We start from the raw sequence: 22502 nt of genomic DNA, 5'->3' as shown, positions 1-22502 counted from the left end.
ATTGAATCACCGTAAAGTACAGTTAGAGACTTACAAACTTTCTTGCTTACGTTTCAGTCATCTCTCCACCAGTGCCCATTCTCCACAACCAATGTTCCCAGTATCCCTCCCCCACAAGCTCCCCACGCCCCACCTCTGTGGCAGGCACAATCCCTTTTACTCTCTCTCTCTCCTTTAGGGTGCTGGGGTTTGCAATGCAGGTATTAAGTGGCTATTTTTGCTCAGTGTGTACTCATTCCCAAAGTCCAACCATCAAACACATTGAAGGCCCTTGATTGAAAATAAGTAAATAAATAAAACAAAACCAAAACGGGTTGTTTCGTTTTAAGTAAAGGCACAAACAAATGAGTATTTAATTTTTCTCGGACTGCCTGATTTATTTATTTAAGAAGTGGGGCCATGGTCGCAGACAGTTTAGGAGTCTACAGATAGTAGGTGTTTCTCCTTAACGCCGTGTGAATAGGGGTAAGACGCTGATTGGCCCGCCGAGATGCTTAAGGGGTGGGCGGGACCTCACCCGGCCGCCCTATAAAAAAGCTGTATTTGGACTGTAGGTAGCTTCCCCCGGCAGGATGCACAGAAAGTGAGTTCAGAGGATCACCTGTAGCCTGGGCCTGGCTTCGGGCTATTCCCTGCGAGGGGGGGTTGGGGGAGTCTCTGCTTTCTCGCTCTGTTCGGCACGGAATGTGCTGAGCTCACCTCAGAGTTCACCCAGCCTGACGTTCTGTTCTTCTCTGTTCCTGATTCTGTTTTCTTCCACCAAATTCTGTTCTAGTGCTGAGGGTGGTAAGTGGCAAGAGACATGACCGAGGGCAGCGTCAGTCTAGCAAGGCTTCATGCAGGGGAGCTTTCAGGAAAGGCTGCGGGGTGATACCCGGGGAGAGGAAGGAGGAGGGACTTTTAAAGGGTGGGAACATGCCTGCAAGAAGGTCGCTGGGTCCTGGGGTGGAGTCATTTGTTAGAGTCTCTTTTGGTAGCTCTGGGCATTGAACCCGGGTCCATATGCAAGGCTGTACCACATTCCTGCCATATCCCCCTCAAGGTGGTGGCTCTTTCTTTTTAAATGTAAATACATTTGGGTGGCCTGGAGAGATAGTAAAGAGGGTCAGGGAGCTTGCCTTACCCAGACCCAGCTTCAGCCTCCAGGGCCCACCAGGAGTGATCCCTGAGCACAGAACTAGGAGTAAGCCCTGAATACAGCTGGGGGTGGCCCCCAAAACAATATATGTGTAAAGGTAAAAGGTAAAGGCCCTCCCGTTGTTCATCGATTTGCTCGAGCGGGCCCAGTAACGTCTCCATTGGAGACTTTGTTGTTACTGTGTTTGGCATATTGAATACGTCACGGGGAGCTTGCCAGGCTCTGCCGTGCGGGCGAGATACCCTCGGCAGCTTGCCGGGCTCTCCGAGAGGGGCGGAGGAATCGAACTTGGGTCGGCCATGTTGGCTGCGTGCAAGGCAAACGCCCTACCGCTGTGCTATCGCATATATGTGTAAATAAATAAAAATAAATATCTTTCTTTGTTAGAGATCCTGTATTAATGCATCTGTATTTCCTTCCCCTCAATTTAGCTTCTCAAAGAACAACAAGCCGGTCATCCACAAGGATCTGAGGGAATGAGATACTGGACAGGTAAGCTGTGATCGCTGAACGGGATCTTGGGTACAGGCTTCTCTGGGGTGTATGAGTGAATTAGGGAAATAGGCTTGGGGGACTGATGTCTGTGCTCTGTATGCTGAGGGGTGGCGGGGAGGGAGTTTCTTGGGGTTTCAGGAGAATGACTCAGGAAGATAGGGAAGGAGGAATTGTGTCCATTTCATCAAGTGACACAGGCCCTGGCACACACAGTTGTCCCTTCCACCTCTTCAGTACCTTTCCAAGCTCCCTGACGTCTGAATGGAGCCAACTTCATTCTTGCTTTGAACAGGGAGCAACAATGTCTGATTGGGAGCATTTGCCAATGTTGGGCTGGTGGTAGGGTATGTTGCCCATTATGATTTTGTACCAGCTCTCCCCCCGAGGAGCCCTGAGTGCCTGGGAGAGGAAGAGAGAGAGGGAAGTAGTGGTTGGAAGGGGCAGTGGGGGTCATTCTAACCCCTATGTGCAAAGGCACCCCTTCAAAGATATGCAGGGCCAGGTAGGTGGCGCCCAGAGCTGGAGTAAAGGCTTGGCTTAAGGCTTTATTCTCTGCACTGCATGGTTCATTGAGTGCTGCTGGATAGACGACATCCAAGTACCGCCTAGGTTTGGCCCCCAAAACAAAGTTATTTTGACAGTCACAGCACCCTCCAACATGGCACCCTCACTCTTACATCCTGCAATATGAAGTTCTGTGGCTGGATCCTTAAGAGAATGCGGTTCCCTGTCCTGGAATTGGTACATAACTCTACAAATCAGAAGCAGAGGGAACTCAGGGCATCTACCCTGCCCCCACAGGACTGTGCTAGGACTGTCCCCAGGTGCTAGAAAACTGGGATAGCACCCATGAAAGGACATGGAGTGGCTGCTGTGGGTGGGCAGAGAGTTCCTTGTCAATGGCTGTCCAATGAAGCAATCTGGCCCCTCGGGGAAAACACGTCTGTGACCAGACCAGCTGGTCTGCCTGTTTGCCTGCTTCTGCCAGGTACCTAACCGTGCTTTATTCTCCTCATCTGTAAAGTGGGTTTCCCCAATGTTTTGACCTCCTGGGGTTGTGGGAGATAAACTGAGTTAATAGACCTGGGGCTTAGGGAAAGTGACTTCGGTGTGTACCAATGTTTGTGTACCCAGCCTATTGCTGTTGAGTTGAAAATGTTTTCCCAAACATTTCCCATGACACTTGGATGGATGGAGACGTTGTATAGAAGTTGTGGTACTGGAGCTTTGAAGCCAAGAAAAGTGACAGTGAGCCGGAGGGATGGAGACTAAAAGGGAAGCAGGTGGAGGGGCTCAAGCTGGGGCCTTTGAGGAAAGACAGATCAAACCGAAGGGGTTGCAGCTGAGATGCCCAGAGCCAGAGTTGCTGATCAGGGTCTGGGGTGAGATGCTGACAACATGACAGAAAGCAGAGGGAGGCCATGCACAGGATGAGAGGCTGCAGAAAAAGTGCTGTTTTCACTGCAACCCAGTTTGGAACTGGAATGAACAAAATCTGCAAAGAGGTAAAGGCTCTAGAGAGCTCTGCTTTTTTTCTGGCTCTGTGGTCCTCTTTCTGCCTTAGAAAGACTCCCTGTCGGGGAGATGTAGCTCAGTGGGCTGGAGCAAAGGTTTATGTTTTGCATGCAGGAGGTCAGGTCTGATGCCTGGCACCCCTTGGTCAGGGCTCCTCAAATCAAAAGACAAAAACAAAAAAACCGTTTTGAGTTATACAATCATCTAAATTCAAAAGCATTCACAAAGTGGAACAAAGTCAGTGCTTGCCCATCAGGAAAAGGAAACATTGTTAATGGAAGCCACAGATCTGGTAAAAATAAATAAATAAATAAATGTTAGGGGTGGGGTGGAGAGATAGTAAAGTGGGTAGGGCACCACCTATGGTCTCCGGAGCACCACTTAGGAGTCATCCCCAAGCAGAGAGCCAGGAGGAAGCCCTGAGCACTGCTGGGTGTGGCCCCCAAACAAATTAGTCTTGAGAGATAGTTCAAATGGGCTGGAGTGCATGCTTCTGTGCAGGAAGCCAGGGTTGCATTTGATCCTAGCATCATGTGATTACCTGAGCATTGCCAGGGTTAACTGTAAGCAGAGCCTGAGCCCCATTAGGTGTAGCCCAAACCCCAAATATATATATCCAGAACCAAGCCTTCTTTCACCATTCCTTCCCTGAAACCACCTCGCCCACCTGCTCCCTGACAGAATCCCCATTACTGGTTGCGGGCTCACAGGGACTGAAGCTTACAGAGTGGAACTAATCTTCACTAACAAAATTCCCTATGGCCATTGACTAGTCCCTAAAAGCCTGGATTTTAAAAAGGAAGTTGTGGGGCTGGAAGGCTAATGCGGCAGTTAGGGCGCTTGCTTTGTAAGTGACCAACCCAGGTTCGATCAACATGGTCCAACCAGGTTCGATTAATATGGTCCACCCAAGTCTACCTGGGGTGGTCCCTGGCAGAGCCCTAAATGTGCCCCATCCTCAAAAAATCCCAGCCAAACAAAAAACCCCGCCAACTCATATGTCTAATTAAGGATTCATAATTTAGAGATCACAGGGTGGCACGAAGGGGCTTCTGACCTTTGACAACTTGAGCCAACAGGTTGGCTTTCAAATGTTTAAGGCATTTATTTTTTGCTTTTTGGGTCACACCCGGCGATGCACAGGGGTTATTCCTGGCTTTGCACTCAGGAATTACTCCTGGCGGTGCTCGGGGGACCATATGGGATGCTGGAAATCAAACCCCGGTCAGCTGCGTGCAAGGCAAACGCCCAACCCACTGTCCTATTGTTCCAGCCCAAGGCATTTACTTTAATGCAAACATTCAAGTATTTTTCAGCTCAGAAAGTGGTTTGTGTATGTGTATACGGGATGTATACACACCTGTATTCATGCATGTGAGTGTCCAAATTCCTATTTTTGAACCATAGATTTCTCTCCCCACCCCACCCCCACCCCCAAGTGCTCAGGTTCTTTTTTCTTCCACCGTCTGTCTCCAGTGGTAGCTGCAAAGGGAGGTTCAGGTGTGAGTGCTGAGGCAGGTGAAGCCAGGATGGAGAGGCTGGAATCTGCTTTGCCATTGCTTTGTGACATCCTACCTGCTCTTCCTTCCTAAATCAGGAAGTCACTCCTATCATGTGATCTCCACCAGTATCCCTCAAACGTTTTTCTGACTGTGGCCCCCTTCAAACCTTGTTTCCCTTCTGCGGTGGCCCCCCACCCCACCCCCACCCCGCGTCTTACCAGTTGGCCCCTCTAGTCTTCTGACATGAGCCCCCATTTATGCAATTTTCACCTGTGGCTCCTTGGAGCATCCTGGGCGCCTGCACTTGAGAATCGCTGCTCTCGACCAAGGAAGTGAGCACGGAGTGTCCACAGCTCCTGGCGACTTCCCTCCCCCATTCGCTCCTGCTGTCTGCAGGCTCTATGCGCTCTCCCAGAATGCTTCGCTTTGCCATAATGAGATGCTCGGCTTCCTGACGTCTGGAGATGGATGAGGCCTCCAGTGCGGCCCTGAGAGGGATGCTAAAAAGACATTGTATTCATGGGAAAAGGCTAGAAAAGGCAAGGAGAGATGAGGAGCCCCACGACACACAGGAGCCATTGTCTAACTGAAATGGTTATTCTTTCTGTCTGCTAGCTGGAGTAACTGATCAAGGCTGTATTTATGAAAGTCACTATAGAGGTCATGCAGTTGCTTAGATTCAATTGGAAAATTATACCTTTTGGAGATGGAATTGATGGCAACATCATTAGAACTTGATTAGCTTGATGCAATTAAGGTGAAAATGCCCAAGTCGGAGAAGAACATATGGCAATAAATGAATATCTTAATACAAATATGTTAAGCCCCTAAATAGGTGTGATTTCTGTAAATAAAAAGTTCTGGGTCAAAAATAAGTGTTGGGTTAAGAAGCCTATAGTTGTGCTAGAGAAAAAGATCAGCCAAAGAGCTTATTAATACTACCCTAATAGTCACGTGTAAAGAAATAGCAGAAGTTAGAAATAGTTATAAAAATAGATGAAATTCTAACATCTAAAAGGAGATAAAAATTATTTCTAAATGAAATTTAAACATTAATGTTAAATCTGTACTTTGAAAATTCTTAGCTCCTGGGAGACATCCCTAAGATGGCTGCTCCATGAGGGGGGAAAAAAAAGAACCCAGGATTTTCTAGAAAATTTAAAAATACAGGCTCATTTTCACTTGAAATGGTTCCAAGCATAAAACGTAGCCAACTACACCTAGCAAAATTGCTTTAGGTTTACAAGGAAATAATGCAAGCTTCCTATAATTGGTACTCACACACTCATTTCTGCTTCCCTCCACTACTTTTATAAATATTTTTACAGATTTCATCTTATTTAGCCCTTGAAGGGATGATCCCCATTTTTAGAAATGGAGGAAGTAAGGCCCACATAAATTTAATGTCTGTTTAAAGACCTGAGTCCAGGGTGGCCCAGGGGTAATACATAAATCTTTGCCTCTGGCAGAGATTTCTTATACCAAAAATTATGGCTCAAGTAGGAAGGGGTAATATGACTTCCAAGTACAAGGAAGGGAAATCACTCATTATGGGAACACAATGTGTGTCTCTATTCATGGCGAATTCTCTCTGGTTGATTACAATCTGTTTACTTGTTAGGATGCCATCTTTCAATATTCACAGGCATGTCCTGTATCATTGGAATGCCCAGTATGACGTTTCACTAAACTAGCTTTTCCAACGACAAAGTTGAAGAACGCAGCACAGACACTGCGTACTCATTTCTCTTTCTTTTTGCACAGGCTAATTTTACACTGGTGGCAGTTCCAGGCGAAGGATTCTTTGTGTGCTAACTCAGTGTTCACAGTAAACTCTGGAAGGGAGGAAGGAAGTCAAGTTATAAAACACAGTGACTGGCGAATCACAGGGACTAGCTTAGGGGAAATGAGACATCTGGGATGATGAGCTGGAGGTGAGGGGTAGTGAATGTGATGAGTGCTTCGGCTAACAATTTTTGAGCTAGGGGCTTTTGTGTACTTGCATTCATTTCATCCTTAGAGCACAACGATGAGTCGAGGCCCATTATTCTCACCATTTTGCAGATGAGGGAACCAAGACAGAAACATTGTTTGTCTTAAGTGGTAGGGCCAAGGGGATTTTAATTTGGGTTATCTGGTTCCAGAAAACCCATGTTTGGTTCAGAAAAAATGGTAAATGTGCTCCTAAGACTAAATGCCCTGTGTAGAGTTGTTCCAGAAAGTTTTGGCAAGGGTCTTTATTTTGGTGGAGACATTATGGCCTTGGTGCAGGCTCATGGCTAAACAAAGTCCTTTGAAAGTGCATCTCAGCTCATAGAGTAAGAGCATATGAATTCTATGAAGTAATCTTCAGTGATTATAGAGGTCAGTGTTCTATCCTTATGGGAAAGGGAAGCTGATAAAAGAAAGGCACAGAAAAGCAAGAGGGATGGCAAACAACACTTTTCAGCGTCTCAGTCACTGCCAGTTTTGAGCAAACGTTGTTTTGGTGACAATGAAAAAAAAGTGCTTTTTCCATTAACCTGACAATTGGGATCTGACAGTATGTGCTGGTATTGAAAAGTGACACCAACATTTTCTTTACCTTAATAACATCCAAGCAGCTGTTTACACATCTGTCATATATATAAAAAGGGGTCATTCTTATGTAATTAAAAGACTAAACTCACCATTCTCCCATAACAGAGGCCTTCATGATCAAAAAGTTGCCTCTTCCCACTGATATATAAAAATCGAGGATTTACTATATTCAGCAGAGCCTCATTAGATAATCTGAATGAATAATCTCATGAATAATATTCCAAGAAGAGAGTTGCGTTCAAATAAGGTCAACAGGATGAAATAGCTAGCAAGAATGTAGCAGTGGGGAAATAATCTGACTCATATTCTTCATAGTACATATCTATTATGAAGATAGCCAGAATGGTTAGATTTCAGCTGTCAAACAAGGTCCTGCCTCGAGTGTTTTAAAAGGCACACATTCATGCCACTGTCTTCTAAATAAACCTCTCAGGTATTCTAGGTCATATTATCCTGATTAAAAAAGAGAAGGAATTGAAACTCAGCATGAAGTATCACCACACAGGGAGTTTGTTTAATTAGGGGCAAAGGTTACTAATACGCTCTGGAGCAGACTACTGAAAATTTTCAGTTAACTTACCTGTAAATTGGGGATAATATTAGTAACCTCTTTTTGTAATAATTTGTAAGTAAATCACTATAAGAGCAGTGCCTTTTTATATGCTTGAAAATACTAAAATGGCCATCATTTGGGTCAGTTGGTTTTGAGTTTGAATAAATAAAGATTCTTCATCTCTATTAAGACATGTATTTATTATTTTTGTTTCCATATTCTGGGAACCCTTTTAGCTTGATGTTTTACAACTGGTAAAGTGCTCCATATTTGCACTGCAATTTGATGAATTTCTTCCTTCCTGCTGTGTATTCTTTCTCATCCCATACAAATATTCCCAGGGGTACATTTATCTGTCTGAATAGACCTGACTGCCTTTCAGTCTTGAGAACCTGCCATTCTCCCTCTTGTACCCTAACTATAACACATCCAGGAAAAACATGCTAACTGATTCCATCAGTGGAATCAGAGGTAAAGTTTTAAAATTTCAGAGATACTGAAATATCTCTGAAACAGTTCAGTGGTTCCTTCTCTCACTTTAAGATTGTTCTATCTATTTCTAATCTAGTTGAGAGCAGTTCAATATAAATATATGATTAAATTAATATACAACTAATACAAAAGTTCCAATTAGATTATCAGCTGCTTTTTGTTTGGGGGCATATACTGCAGTGATCAGAGCTTACTCCTGGCTTGAACCTGTGTCTGCTGCATGAAAGGTAAGCTCCTTACCCCCAGTTCTCTCTTGTTCTCTCTCTGTCCCTCTCCCTCTCTCTCTCTCCCTCACTCTCTTGTCTATCAGCTGACATAAGGTAACTTGTCCACATGTTACCCTACAGTAGTAACCAGGTGAAGCAAAATGGCACAGAATACATCCCCAAATATCTTTACCGATCATGTCCCAAGACAATTATTAATTTTTTCTCTAAGGATTTGAATATAAATGCACAGAAGTCTAACATCATTATCTCAGTAAATATCCCCATAGGGATCAAGTTATTTGGGAATGGTACCAGTGAGGAAAAAAAGGAAATATATACTATAGTTTTCAAGTTCCTGACGAAATCCTTTAAAAAGGCAATATTCCAGCTCTATGAAGTATAAAACTTTATATTAGCTTGATCTGTTTCTAGTGGGAAGGGAGGCGAAAATAGTTTATCCATCTTTGAAATGTGAAACTTTGATATTGGAGTCTGGTATTGGGGGAAAGAATTGGTCTAGAAGTTGGGAAAATTTATTGCTTTGTTATGCTGAGTGAATTGGGTTAGATATTTTTCTTTGGATCTCATGTCTCATTCTCCTCCCTCCCCTTTAACTAGACCAATATACTTGTATTTATTTTATCCATCCTGAGTGTAATTATGAAAGATTGGACATAAATTGGGTTGAAATTTTTGGCAATGATGTAATTTGTACATGTTTACTACAGAGCTTTTATTAAGATTTAATGAGCTCTTTATAATTAGCCCGGCAAGCTACCGAGAGTATTCGATATGCCAGACACAGTAACAACAAAGTCTCCAATGGAGACGTTACTGGGCCCGCTCGAGCAAATCGACGATCAACGGGAGGGCCTTTACCTTTATAATTATTTTTAAAAATTATTATTTTATTAATTCAGGAACTATGATTTATAATATTGTCAATGAGGGTTTCCTGTATACATAATTCCAACACAACACCCGTTCCCAGTGTACCCTTCTCCCTCCCCCAAGATTCCCAATGTTCCTTCCTTTCAACCCTGTTGCCTTTGGACTTTATTGTTACCTGTGTGCATCTTTAAGCCCCACATATGAGTGAGATCATTCTGTATGTATCCCTTTCCTTCTTAATGACTTTCTTTACCATAATATCCTCTGGATCCACTGGTTATAGCATATTGCATGATTTTGTTCTTTCTTACACCTGCCTAGTAGTCCATTGTTGTTTGAAATTCACCCACAGTTGGGCATTTGGGTTGATTTTGTATCTTGGTAGTGTCTTAAGTGCTGCAATGAACGTAAGTGTGCATATATCCTTTTGAATCAATGATTTTGTGTTTTGGTGATAGATACCAAGAAGTGGTACTGCTGGGTCATATGGGAGTTCTAGTCCTCCTTTTTTGGTGAGATCTCCATATTCCTTTGCTGAGAGCCTGAACCAGATAACATTCCTACCAACAATGGATGAGGGTTCCTTTTTCATCACAACCCTGCCAACACTTCTTGTTTTCAACTCATATTCTTAAAATGAGGAAGTACTGGGTCTGCTAAGCCTCAATATTTTATTCCAGACTTAAAATGTTATAGTATGTCAATATTCATTCGCTGTAAGGAACAGTTAAATTTGTGCATTATAAGCACAAATTATAATTGTAAGCACTGTACTAGGTGCTAGTCATTTAGCTATACTTGTTTTATTATTCGCAAAGCGCTATGGGGCATTAAGTCTTGGTTGAGCAAGAAAGTGTTTTGCTTCTCAATACTCAAACTGGAGTTGACTTCTACTAAGATCTGTCAATTATTGTTTCTGAAATGTGAAAATAATCATACTTAGCCACCGAGAAATGATGTAGAGTAAGAAAAAAAAGTGCATTCTTCAGCTATTTATGGACACCATGTGATTCTGGAGTACTGGGCCAGTTTCTTCATTTAATGTACAGATGATTATGAAGTTTGATGCCAATAAATTGACAGAGAAAATGTCTGGCTCAAACAAGCTAGTGTTTAGAGGTGTCAAAAAGCAAGCCCATTGTGTAAAATAAAAACTCAACTTTTGAAAGTACCATGCTTAGCAGTAGAAATCATAAAAATAACATATGCTTGTATAAGCCCTTTGTAATTGATTATGTCCTAGATGTAGAGTAGTTTGAAAACAAAAGTGACAAACTTTGCAGGAGAAGCTGCTCAGAGTAAGGACAGGCATTCTTGTAATTCCACTTGCCCAACCAGCAATGAGTTATCTCAGAGGTATCTACCCTCTCCTGGTGGCAAGCTCACGGCTGTCAGATCAAAGGTCACCCATATACAATCGATTCCTGTCTCGAGGAACCAGAAGAGGATAAATTCAAGTACAACTCAGATCCTAGATTGAAGTGATTCATAAATGTTTGATGGAAATACAATAGATAGAAAGATTACACGGGTGTAAGTGATTAACGAGACATGAGGGACCAAGAGGGAGGGAGTCAGGTAAGACAAAGAGAGTGGCTTGACCTCGGAATTGTTTTGATCCGTTCTGTTCAATATCATGTTGATGTGGCAACCCTTTAGGTGCAGATTTGAAACCTCAAGTTCCGACTCCCAGAACTCAAAAAGGCCTTTTTATTTAGAAATCTGAAATCCTAGCGACTGATGTTGGGTTACCAGGCTGCGGTGTCATCCATTCTGGGGCCGGGTGGGTGGAGCCCGGCTGCTGGCCTTTGGGTTTACAAGATTATACTTGTGTAGGTACGCTGGTGCGGGGTCGGAGTAGGCTGAGTGTCCCCTGACATCTCCAAGTAATATCCCTCGACAACACAGGGTAAGTGCCTGATTAGCTGTTTTCAAAAAAAATCTTTGAGAATCGGCAGAACCTGAGACTATGGTGTGAATCACCGACTCTTGACAAACTCAGGGATCGGGAGGAATCACTGAAATGCTTTCCTCCGGCCGATGGCCAGTCGGTTTCGTTTAGAAAACTGCGTCCACAGCATATGCATATGCTGCATATGCACGTTTTTCTTTCGAGGGCCGGTGAACTGCCCCTGCTGGGCTGGTGGACGTGCCGGACGGGAGCCCCGAGCTCTGTGCATGGCTCTGGATTTTCCTGCAGCGCCGCCCGAGGTGTGCGACCCACAATCCTTGCAGCGTTCCAAGCCCTCAGCACAGCCCATTTGTGACGAAGCGGGTTAGAAGTGTATCGACTCCGGAAAAGTGCAGGGAGAAAAAAATACGGGGAAGAGGAGGACGGATCGTTGTAGGAGCGAAGGGAATCTGTTCCTCACCCGAGCGTGTGCAGGGAACGGAGATGCGGCAATTCTTGATCCCGATTTCAGCAGCAGCGGGAGTCCCGGTCCAGGATCGGCACCGCTCCGGGAAGCCGCTCCGGGGAGCGCGAGGCCAGCCCGGGACTCGGACGCGTGGTTGCCGGCGGGAGAGCGGCCGCTGCCCCGACAGCTGCCCGGGCTCTGTTCTTCGGGGAACACTTCGCGTGCTTTGTTTCAGAGGCCGACCCATCTTTCTCGGTTGGTCTACACTTCCACCAATCGCGCCCGCCAGGGGGCGGGGCTTCAGGGTCAGGGTGGACCCAGTCTTCGGCCTCGCCCCTACACGCGCTTTCGGACCCCCCCCGGGGATGAGTGACGGCAGCCTGGTCCAACCGGCTCTCCCCGAGCGTGGGCCTCCGCCGGGGGGGAGGGGGAACCTCGCGGGGGAGGAGCCGCGGGGACCAATCGCCAGGGACCTCCGGAGGCGGGGCCTCCGTGCCCGCTCCAGAACGGCGCTCTCGGCGCGCTCTGACCAATGCGAGCAGTCGGGGGGCGGCCTCTCGGCCGAGGCTCCGCCAATGGGGGGAGGAGAGGTGGGCGGGGCCGGGAGTGCCTGGCGGCGGGTCCTCTGCTCGGAGCCGAGGTGCGGCGAGCCGGTGGGGGGACCGCAGGGCTAGCGCGGGAGCCTGGGCGGCGGAGCAGGGTGTGAGCTGCCCGAAAATGCACTCGGATGCTGCCGCTGTCAGTGAGTAACGGGGCGAGCGGGCCGGCCGGCGGCTAGCACTCTCCACTCGGCTCCCGCAGTCCCCGCCCCACGCCTCCTGTCCTGAAACGCGCCCGGGAGCCCCTGCCCTGGAGCCACCCCTTCCCCTCCCGGGCCGGAGCGGGTGGTGGCGCTGCGGGCGGCCGCGGCTCGGGGCGGGGGCGGGTGTGGGGGGAAGGGGCCGGCCTGCCGGGGAGGGCGGAGGTGAGGGGGGTGGGGACTGGCTCCGTTTCAGGGGTGGGGGGCGGGACGTGCGATGTGGGGCCGGGACCTGAGTGTCCGGGGTGAATGGAGGTGGAGGCGGCCGCCGGCGCTGGCGGGCTGGGCCGGGGGGTGGCACCGGCGGGGGGGCAGGGAGCCCGAGAGAGCGGGCGGGCGCAGGGCTGAGGATTTCCGAGGGGCTGAGAAAGGCGGGTGAGTGCTCGGGGAGCACGGGGGCGGGGACAATGGGAAAGGAGGACTGGATGGCGGGGTGGGGGTGCGGGGGGAACAATGGGGTGGGGAAGCTGGGGGCTGCAGCCGTGCGTGCGGGGCTGCCTGCAGGGCGGGCAGGGAGCGGAGCGCTGATGTAACGGGAGAGGGAGAGGGTGGAGGAATCGGGGTGCGATGGAAGAGTTGGGGAATCCGACGGGGCGAGAAGGGCAGAGGGCCCGGTGGTGGGATAGCGGGGTGGGGAGAGGGGTGATAGGATGAACAGGTGTGGGGGGGCTTGGGGTGATCGGGAGCGCGGGGAGAGGAGGAGGGCTGGAAGGGTTTGGGGAGGCCGGATGGGGGCAGGGGGAGGGGGAGGTGCACTAGTTGGGAGGAAAAGGAGGTTGGGAGGGGCCTCGGCTGGAGGAAGATTGTCTTGTCCAGATTCGGTGCTCGTGGGGGCTGGGGGACGGGGGGTGGGGTGGCAGACTGTGTTGCAGGGGGAGGGGAGGTGTTCCCTCCCCACCGAGGCGGGGGGCGGGGGTGTCCCTGGAGGGGAGAGTTTCGGGTGCTGGGAAGAGAAGGGGGCGGGGCCGAAGCGAAGGAGGCGGGGAGGTGCCCCGAGCTCGGCGCTGGCCGCAGTTGTCCCCCCGGAGCAGCGGGAAGCAAGCGAGGTCAGCGTCGGCGCTGGCTCCGGCTGGGCTGCGGGAGGGGACCCGGCGGCGGGGCAGGAGCGTGGGGCTGCGGGACTTTCCGCTTCGGGAGCACGCGGGGTCAGGCCCTCAGGCCAGGTTGGGGAGGAGGAGGACGGTTGGGGTCGGGGAGGTATCGGGGTCCCTGGCAGTGCATGGGTTTGGCAGTCTGCGATGTGACGCAGTTGTCTAATTTCTGGTGGTCGGGTGCCGAGGTCGGCGCCCTGGGACCCACTTCCCTGCGGGGAGGTCTGGGCAGGAGGCCCCGCGGGGGTCTAGAAAGCGCGACCTCTCGCAGGCGTGCCGGGAGAGCGCTTGAGGGGTTTTCTTTAGGGTCTGGCTCCGGTCTCTGGGTGTGCAGGGGAAAGGCGGCCGCGCGGAATTGTGGGACTTGTAGTCCCGGCCGCGCCGGGCCGCGGTTGGGTTGGGTGCACGTGGGTAACTGTGGAAACCGGACCCAGAATGCCGCGCGCGCCTGGGAGCCTCTCTCTGCAAACGCGTGCAGGATTCCCCGCGGGCGGGAGCTGCGCGCTCTCCCCGGGCGCCCGGGCTCTCCGGAGACTCGAGTGGTTGGTTCGCTAAGACCTTCCTTCTCCCGGCGTCGGCGGGAGGGCGAGGGCCAAGCCAAGAGCAGTTTGTTGCTGCACCCGGTTCCCGACTTAATTAATTTCTCCCTGCACTTGGGGTGGCCTTTTTCTTAGGGTAAAATCCGTCTATAAGTTTTGCACCATTTAGCACACACACAGGTGGTGGGAAAACTCGGGGCAGCACCACTGGAAACAAAGCGTGCAAAAAAAAAAAAGGGGTGTATTGTGGCCGCGGGTATTTGTAGGAATACTGGGCTACAAGGTTCGATCTTACATCTGGGAGGGCAAAGCTGGCAGCCTGGTGAAGATAATGTAAATTAGGTGTTTCTCTTTTGGGCTGCTTGGATTGCCCTCGATTAAATGGACTTTTTGTGGGGGGGGAACGATAGTTTTGAAATGAATTGAGTGATGGAGGTGGAGCCATGAGGGTGGAACTTAGTTGTCCGTCACATTCCTTTAGAACAGCCCCAAAAGTGGATGTGAAGAGGAGCAAAAGTAATAGTATATGATGCCTTCAGTGTTTGAAGAAGTGTGGTATGAAGTGGAGACTTACCTGCTTAGATAAGCAGGTGAAAGTAACCTCAGTGGAGGATCGAAGAGCTTTTCTTTTTCAAAAAAAATTTTAGCTATGACTATAATTCTGCTTCTCTAATAATAGTGATGTCCTTTCAGTGTGTACACTTCCCCAGACTTCATATATATATATTTTGGGGGGGGATGGGGTGCCACACCTGGTGATGCTGAGGGATTACTCCTGGCTCTGGAATTGCTTCTGGTGGTGTTTGGGACCATATGGGTACCAGGGATCAAACCCAGGTGTCTGCTCTGTGCCAGGCTAATGCCCTACCTGCTGTACTCTCTCTCTGGCCCCAGACTTCACAATTTTTGCTGGTTTCTTTCACCATTTTTATGCTATGCTGTCAGAATCTATGATGGAGAGGGCCATAAGATTCGATGAGATGACATCTTTACCTGATCTATAAGGTTACTATGAAGCGATTGGGAGTGGTCACTAGGGTGTGATTCAGGTGATTCTCATGACTAAAGTTTACACTGAATTGTGTGTACTTGAAAGCCAGTTTCCGAGCCAGTATGGAAAGAACTTGGGTGCACCTTGTTGGGGGAGAGAGTGTGAGTCGTGGAGTCATTTATTTCTTAATGTCTTATTTATTTAATGTCAGTTTATTTCTAATGTCTTTGGTTAATTGTTTAGGAATCTCTGACTTGCTAATATGTAGCATGGACCAATCATTGAAACTTACTTGTATGACATCCATAATGAGCCACTGTTGTCCAAGATAGCATTTGTAAAGATACCATTAATTTAGCCATTTCCCTTTATCTTTTTTCTGTTTTATCCCAAAGGGCTAGTGCCCTTTCTCTGAACACAACCCTTTCTCCCCAGAGCCCCCAAACTCTTGGTTCTATACCTTATTAGCTGCCACTTTCTGCTCATTTTGGGGTTTCTTTTTATTTTATCTTTTTTTTTGGTGAATCTGAGCAATATTTCTGTTAAAATTACCTAGACATTTTTAACTTTCAATAATTGAGTTGTCTTATCAGTACCGATTCCACAAGAGAAAACCTCCCTGATTTTTCTCACCCAGGAGGATTTCTCCACATTTACTCTTTTTCTTCCTGTTTCTGTCTTCAGGAAGTACCCAGCTGACACCAGATCCCATATTCCCATGCTACTTGTCATTATGCTCATTCTTGTTTCATCTTTAGTTGCTTCCAGGAGCTTTATTAGCTTATTGCTTTTCTTCCTAATGACTCATGTTTGCACTATTTTCATCTCAATAGCAAGACTCTTATTAACCAAGCAATATAAGATTTACCTGTCAGAAGCTGATCTCCTGATGACCCGGGTTTTATTGATGAGGATGCATTTGGCAGATAGCAGTCCTTGACAGATGGCTTGTATCATAGCATTTATGATTGCTTGCCAGTGTATAATCGGATAGTTCTAAGGCTCTTCCTTGAGTCTTAGCATTTTGTCTTATCAGAGGCCTTGGGTTCATTGCCTACTGTTTGTAATATGGTTCCCATAGCACCGGTGTCTGGCCCATCTTAGGAAAGGCGGGAAGATACCCATCTCCATGTCACTGTGGAGTCTTCCCATTTACTCTCTCCCAGTGGAGCCCATCTCTTGGATTGTTAGTTGTAAAGGAGGTGGAGAAAGTAAAAGTGGCTATTTTCCAGCTTCTGCTGTGGACCGTGGCCTTTGCTAGCCTGCAGGAAGGGTGAGCAGAATACTGTTTGAAACTTTTGGGTTTAGCTCTGAACCAATGGTTTGGTCCAGCTGCCACTGCTGTGGTATGGTTTTCTTTCTTTTTTTTTCCTGCCACATTTGTAAAATAGAGGTAATTTGGGGACTGGAGCGATAATACAGTGGGTAGGGCACTTGCCTTACATGTGGCTAACCAGGATTCAATCTCCAGCATCCCACCACATGGTCCCCTGAGCCCTCCAGGATTGATCCCTGAATATAGAGTCAGGAATCAGCCCCGAGCACCATTGGGTGTGGCCCCAAAACAAAAACAGTGAAATAGAAATGACTTTATAGATAGACTCCTGTCAAGAGGAAGAAATGATATACAACAGATTTACTGTCTGCATGAAAATATTAGCTGTATTGAAAGTAGGCAAATATATCTGACTCTGAGCTTCTAGTATCCCAAACAGAGGAGAACTAGATCAGTTGGTTTCACTTAGTTAACTGTGGTTGGTTTAATCCCTCATGCAAACTTAGAGATTTCTCCTCGTTATTCCCTGGTGGGTAGTAAGAGCGTCTCTTCTCTTCTTCCCTTTCCCATGCGTTTTTGCCAGCTTCGACCTCCTCTAAATTTATCCTTTGCATCACCAGCTGAATTTTATTTTTCCATGTATTTCTTTTAACCAGAAGTTTCCAGGACTTCTCAGCTGCCTTGTTAAATTCTGACTCTTAAGAACCAACTCTTAAGTTGGTCTGACTTCTGGTTTTACATCTTCCACTGGGTCACCCACTGCTCAGTGCTGCTTCTGTAACCCTTTGAGTTTGATATTCTGTAGTGCTCTTTACAGCAGATTTCTAAAGTACTGCTTCTGTGCTTGGTTTTCTCTTTTGACAACTGCTTGTTTATTTGCCTGTGCCCTTATTCAACCACTATCTTTGAGATCTGGGACCTGTATGGGGTCTTGGTTAGATCCTCAAACATATATTAAATTGGTCTCAAATTGGCTTTTGAATAGTTAATTAGCTGGAAATTCTTGATACCTTCTGCTATCCAACTTGCATTAAGTCGTCTTTCATTATCTTGAGTTTTTTTTTTCAGGGATTTTTTTTTTTCCGGGCTAACTTTGACTTCCTCATTCTGTGCTTTTTTTTTTTTTCCCCTTGACAAAGTCAGCTCTATGAAGACCAATTTAAACATTCCTTTTAAAACTCATGCAGTTACCCCTTTTGAAGAATGTCTAAGGGCTGGAGAGTTCCCCAGGAGACTGAGATGCTGGCCTTGTGGGGTGTGTCTGGGAGTGTGTATGAAAGTACATGTGTGCTTTTTCAGATTCTTGGTCTCCAGGCTTGTGGTAATGAGGGATAAGAGTGATGCTGTTTTTCCCAAAGTCTTATATTTATGACCAACTTCTGGTTGTAAGAGTTCACTTCTTAATGTTAACAATGCACTGAAATCTCAGAAATGCCATTTCCCCCCCTTTTTTGGTTGGCGCTGACAGTTGAACCCAATGCCTCATATATGCAAAGCTTGAGCTGTACCTCTGAGTGCCATCCCTGGGCAAAATTCTTCCTTCGTTTACAAAGGAAACATTGTTAGTGGGGGTGAATTTTCCGAGAATCTGAGGGTGGTACACACGCCATTTTAGAGTTGATAGAACATTTTAGCTAGTGTTACATTTTTTTTTTCATAGCATGTTCTTTTTTTCTTATTCTGAAATTTAGGTGAGGAACGAACTACCTTTTGAGCGTTATTCTTTTAGGCAGAACATTTAATAGATCTTTTTAACATAGAAGAAGTAGAATCATACTTGAGTAGTCATTGCATGGCTTTTTCAGACTGAAAATTCTTCTTCTACACTGTTAAGTATTCTAAGATTTGAGTAATTTTTCTCTTGGTAGACATTTAGATTGTCTTAGCCTAGAAGAAAGTCTTATAGTCTTTGAGACTAGTCCATATCCTGATGAGCCTCTGTAGTATGAAAACAGACCCCCTGCTCTTCCCCAGTGGGTTTAACTTTTGCTAGAATTCTTCCCCATTCCAGATTTGAGTATTTGGGGGAGGGGAGGGTTGGGGGCTTGGACCATTCCTGGCAATGCTCAGGGGTTACTTCTGGCTCTGCACTCAAGAGTCACTCCTGGTGGATCTTGGGTCAGCTGCATGCAAGGCAAAGGCCCTACCTGCTTTCTGTAGGTTCTCCCCCCCCCCCCCCCCCCCCCCCCCCCCCCGCTGACTTTTCTTGAATAGCTTTCATGACTTGCTGGCTTTTGTCAGTAGAATTCTCAGAGACTGACGGCCCAGGTGTGTCCGTGGTGGTTCCTTGTCAGCCTTTGCTGTCAGTAAGACCTTTGTTTTTCCTCGGAGTGAAGAAAGAGTTCCTCCCTGAGCAGGCCGAACTGCCCAGACATCCCCTTGCACGTGTGGGGGTTGTAGAACAGGGAGCGCTCTTTCCAGAGGCCAGGAAGGCCGCAGCGGCAGGCTGGGCCTGCTGTGTCGAGTAACACCTGTGTCTGTGCTTGGTTTTCCTGGCGCTGCCCGGTGACTGTTCAGAGGTCTTCTGACGGTGGACACGGTTGGAAGGGGGAGGTGTGGGGGCCACTGTTCTGCCTAAATTAACTTAGTTGGTTTCTGACACAGCAGTGATATTTAGGCCTCTCACTGTTCGATAAGTGGCAGGCTGCATGGACCTGGCTGGACTCTGCTTGAGTACTGGCCCAAGTGGACCAGAGTCTGGAGGGACGATGCCGGCTGTGAATGGGCATTGGGCATCACTCTCGACCACCCTGTTGGGTCTCATTTTAAAGGAGAATTTTACTGGCTTTTCCTAATTGCCTTGCTGTCCCTTAAACATCTAGAGACCCATCGACCAGAGATAGAGGACATCAGGTTAGGCCTTGCACGCACCCAGCCCAGGTTCAGACCCTGACATCCCAGATTGTCTCCTGAGTGTGATCCCTGAGCACAGAGTCAGGAGTGTGATCCAAGTGTGATCCCTGAGCACAGAGTCAGGAGTTAGCCCTGAGCACTGCCGGGCCCCCGGTTCCAATCTCCCTTCACCTCCTCCGTATAGAGAGAATCTGATACTCAAGACCAGATGTGTTGTTCATTGCTTGTGCTGCTTCAGGGATCATTTGGTGGTTTTAGCTCTGGGAATAGCTTAGTCAAAATTATTATCTGATGGTCCTAAGGTCGATTTGTTAAGTCTAATTTACTTAATGGAAATTTCTGCTAAGCACTGGAGAGATAGTACAGCAGGCTAGGCGCGTGCCTTGCACGTGGCTGATCCAGGATCTATCCCTGGCATCCCATACGGTCCCTTGAGCCTGCCAGGAGTGATTCCTGAGCAGAGTCAGGAATAATCCCTGACTACAGCTGGGTGTGGTTCAGAAACAACCCAAACATGGATCCGGAGGATAGTACAGCGGGTAGGGCATTTGCCTTGTACTCGGCTAACCCAGGTTTGATCCCCGGCATCCTATGGTATCCCCAGCACCGCCAGGAGCAATTCCTGAGTCCAGTACTAGGAGTAACTTCTGAGTATCACTGAGTGTGACCCAAACCCAAAAAGCCAAAAAAAAAAAAACCCAAACAAAAAATTTTGTCTCATATATGACAATTATACTGGTATTACCACAAATGAAATGAAGATTCTTTGTGGCATATTTTCATCACCCTCCAGGAGGGTTTCCTTGTGATCTGTGCTTCTCTGCTGTACATTCACCATAGCCTTTGACTTTATCCCATCTTTATTCCATCTTCCCTGTTACTCCCTGGTGCCATTTCACTGTTCAGGGGGCTATTGTGGTAAGTCACTCTTTACTGAACTGTAAAATCCAAAGAAAACCTGTCAGTGCCCTATTAATTATCATCTGATCATTGAAACTTGAGTGCATAAAACCCTGGCGTTAGATGGCTTGCTCTCCTGAATGTTTTCCAGTAGGTAACTTCAAAGACTGGCTCCGGAGATGTAATTGTGCTTGTTAGTTGTTGGGGGCGGCGGGGGGGGGGGGGGGGGTCAGGATTGGGAGGCAGGAAAACATAGCAGTTACTGGAGTTTATTACCTAGGTTCAGATTCTTGCTCTGTTTGCAAAACCTTCATGTGGAAGAAGTTCCCGTTGTAGGGACTGGAGTTGTTTAGTGCATAGATGTTTATTGAGCACTGACTGCTATACACCAGGCCTTTTTTCCCCCCTCTTTGTTGGGTGGACTCGGGTGGAAGCCACACCTGACAGTGCTTTGAGCTTACCCCTGGCTCTGTGCTCAGGGATCACTATGAGGTGGGGGTGGGGTGGGGGGGACAATGTATTAGGTGGCTGAGATCAAACCCCGGTCAGCCTCATGCGAGGCAGGCACGTGGTACTGTCGCTCAAACCTCCCTTTTGATTGTTCGGGATGTTTTATTTTGAATGTGTGGAGGAGGCAAAAAAGGTACACAGTGTGTCAGTTGGTAGAAATTGTGTAGTCAAAGCTGGAACAGGAGAGCACAGGTGCCCTCGTATGAAAGGGGGAAGGAGCAGGGGTGTGCCGCTTTAGATTGCATGGGCACAAAACATTTGACCAAAGTGTTAGGCCCTGATGGAAGTGAGGGGCGTTCAGGCAGAGGGAGCATGTAACCAGGAGGCTCTTCAGAACGGCGGGGTGGGGGTTGGAGGGTAGGGACAAGGCCTGTATTAGAGGAATAGCAAGGAGGTGGACCAGTCGGTGTGTTTTTTTTTGTTGTTGTTGTCTGTTTTCGGAACCATGCAGTGCTGCGGACATCTTCCCTGGGTTCCCTGCATGCAGATAAGGCCCTCTCTGTCCCGGGCTGGCGTGTTTGAAATGGAGCTGGCGGTGAGATGAGAAAGAAATGGGGGGGGGGGGGGGGGAACAAGATCAAAAGTGACCCCCAAAGATCAGATGAAGATAAAACATATAAAGGTCTTTATTTTTTCCTTTTTAAATGACCACGGTGTGAGGACAGTCTCATTTAAAAGAGGGCAAGAGATTGGTTGTAAGAAAGAAGAACGCAGGGAGGTTATTTCCTTGGTCCTTGACCAAACACTGGAGGCGTTTCTGGTTGCTAGGCACTGCTGTGGCAGAGGAGCGCTGGGTCTGTCCCCGTGTGTAAGGGCCTTCTGAGGAGGTCAGTGGCGGAGGTCAGTGGCGCAGAGGCGGAGAAGGGAAGGCTGGTTGAAGGTTGAGTGGTGGCTCCCAGGGTAGGTGGGAGCCCAGAGTGCTTTGGGAACAGATGAAAAAGGGGAGACTTTAGGAGAGGGTTTGCCCATTGTCATGTGGATTTGTAGCTTCTGAAAGTAGGGCTGTGGGTACCCTGCAGAGCGGGGCCCCGTGGGCCTTCCCACGGAGAGGCAGCCTGGGCCAGGAGGCCAAGAGTGTTTGTGATGACAGCAGGAGTGTGGGAGCAGCGGTCTGGGGGGGAGAGTGGGGTGTCAGGAGCTCCCGGGAAAAGGCTGTAGAGAGGCACAGGGGAGAGTTGAAGTCAGGAGAGGAGTCCGAGGGCTCCAAGGGCGGGCGGAAGGGGGTGGAGGGCTTGGGAGGCGGTGATTGTCCTCATGGCACCCTTGGAGGGAGGGTGAGTTACGTCTCTCTCCCCAGGTGAGAGGAAACAGGTGCAGAAAGCTTACCTCACCTTGTCCAGGGCACACAAATAAAGTCACAGCTTCTAAATAGCGAGTTAAATGAGACTGTTCAGACCTTTGACCCCAAGGTCTGGATGCTCCCTACTGCCAGTGAAATAATCTTACTCAACATTTCCTTCGTGTTCTTCGTATTTAATCCTCACAGCAACCCTGCAGGTGTAATGGGGCGGGGGGAGGGGGTGTGTGTGGGTGTCCATAAGAGGTCAGCGTGGACAGCGAGGAGACCGTTGATTTCTACTTTGCTCTCAGTAATGCTTTTTGTTTTTGTTTGTTTGTTTGGGGGTCACACCCGGCTGTGCGTGGGGCTAACTCCTGGCTCTGGGTTCATGGATCGAACCTGGGTGAGCTGCATACAGAAGGCAAGTTCCCAACCCACTGCACTGTTACTGCTTTTTTTTGTGTGTGTGCTTTTTCGCTTTTTGGGTCACAACCAGCGATGCTCAGAGGTTATTCCTGGCTCTGAACTCAGG

General features: G+C 47.9%; 1 protein-coding gene across 6 annotated transcripts in view; it reads left to right on the top strand.

Annotated features, from left to right (window-relative positions):
* Positions 1–12348: 12348 nt before the first annotated feature.
* Positions 12349–22502, top strand: part of DCUN1D4 (defective in cullin neddylation 1 domain containing 4) — a 79039-nt gene continuing 68885 nt past the window's right edge. For 3 of the 6 annotated variants that reach the window (XM_056111259.1, XM_056111258.1, XM_056111257.1), the window contains exon 1: positions 12349–12474. In XM_056111259.1, coding sequence (XP_055967234.1) covers positions 12450–12474 — 25 coding nt within the window. In that variant the 5' untranslated portion in view covers positions 12349–12449. Of the gene's footprint in view, positions 12475–12861; positions 12907–13468; positions 13578–22502 lie in introns of those variants that run through there. The other 3 variants (XM_056111262.1, XM_056111260.1, XM_056111261.1) reach the window with 3 other exon arrangements.

This window comes from Sorex fumeus, unplaced genomic scaffold (genome assembly GCF_029834395.1).
Source record: "Sorex fumeus unplaced genomic scaffold, SorFum_2.1 ptg000013l, whole genome shotgun sequence".
In the NCBI taxonomy this organism is placed as follows: Eukaryota; Metazoa; Chordata; class Mammalia; order Eulipotyphla; family Soricidae; genus Sorex; species Sorex fumeus.
The sequence above is the reverse complement of the archived record's forward strand: the minus strand, read 5'-3'. Positions and strand labels throughout refer to the sequence as shown.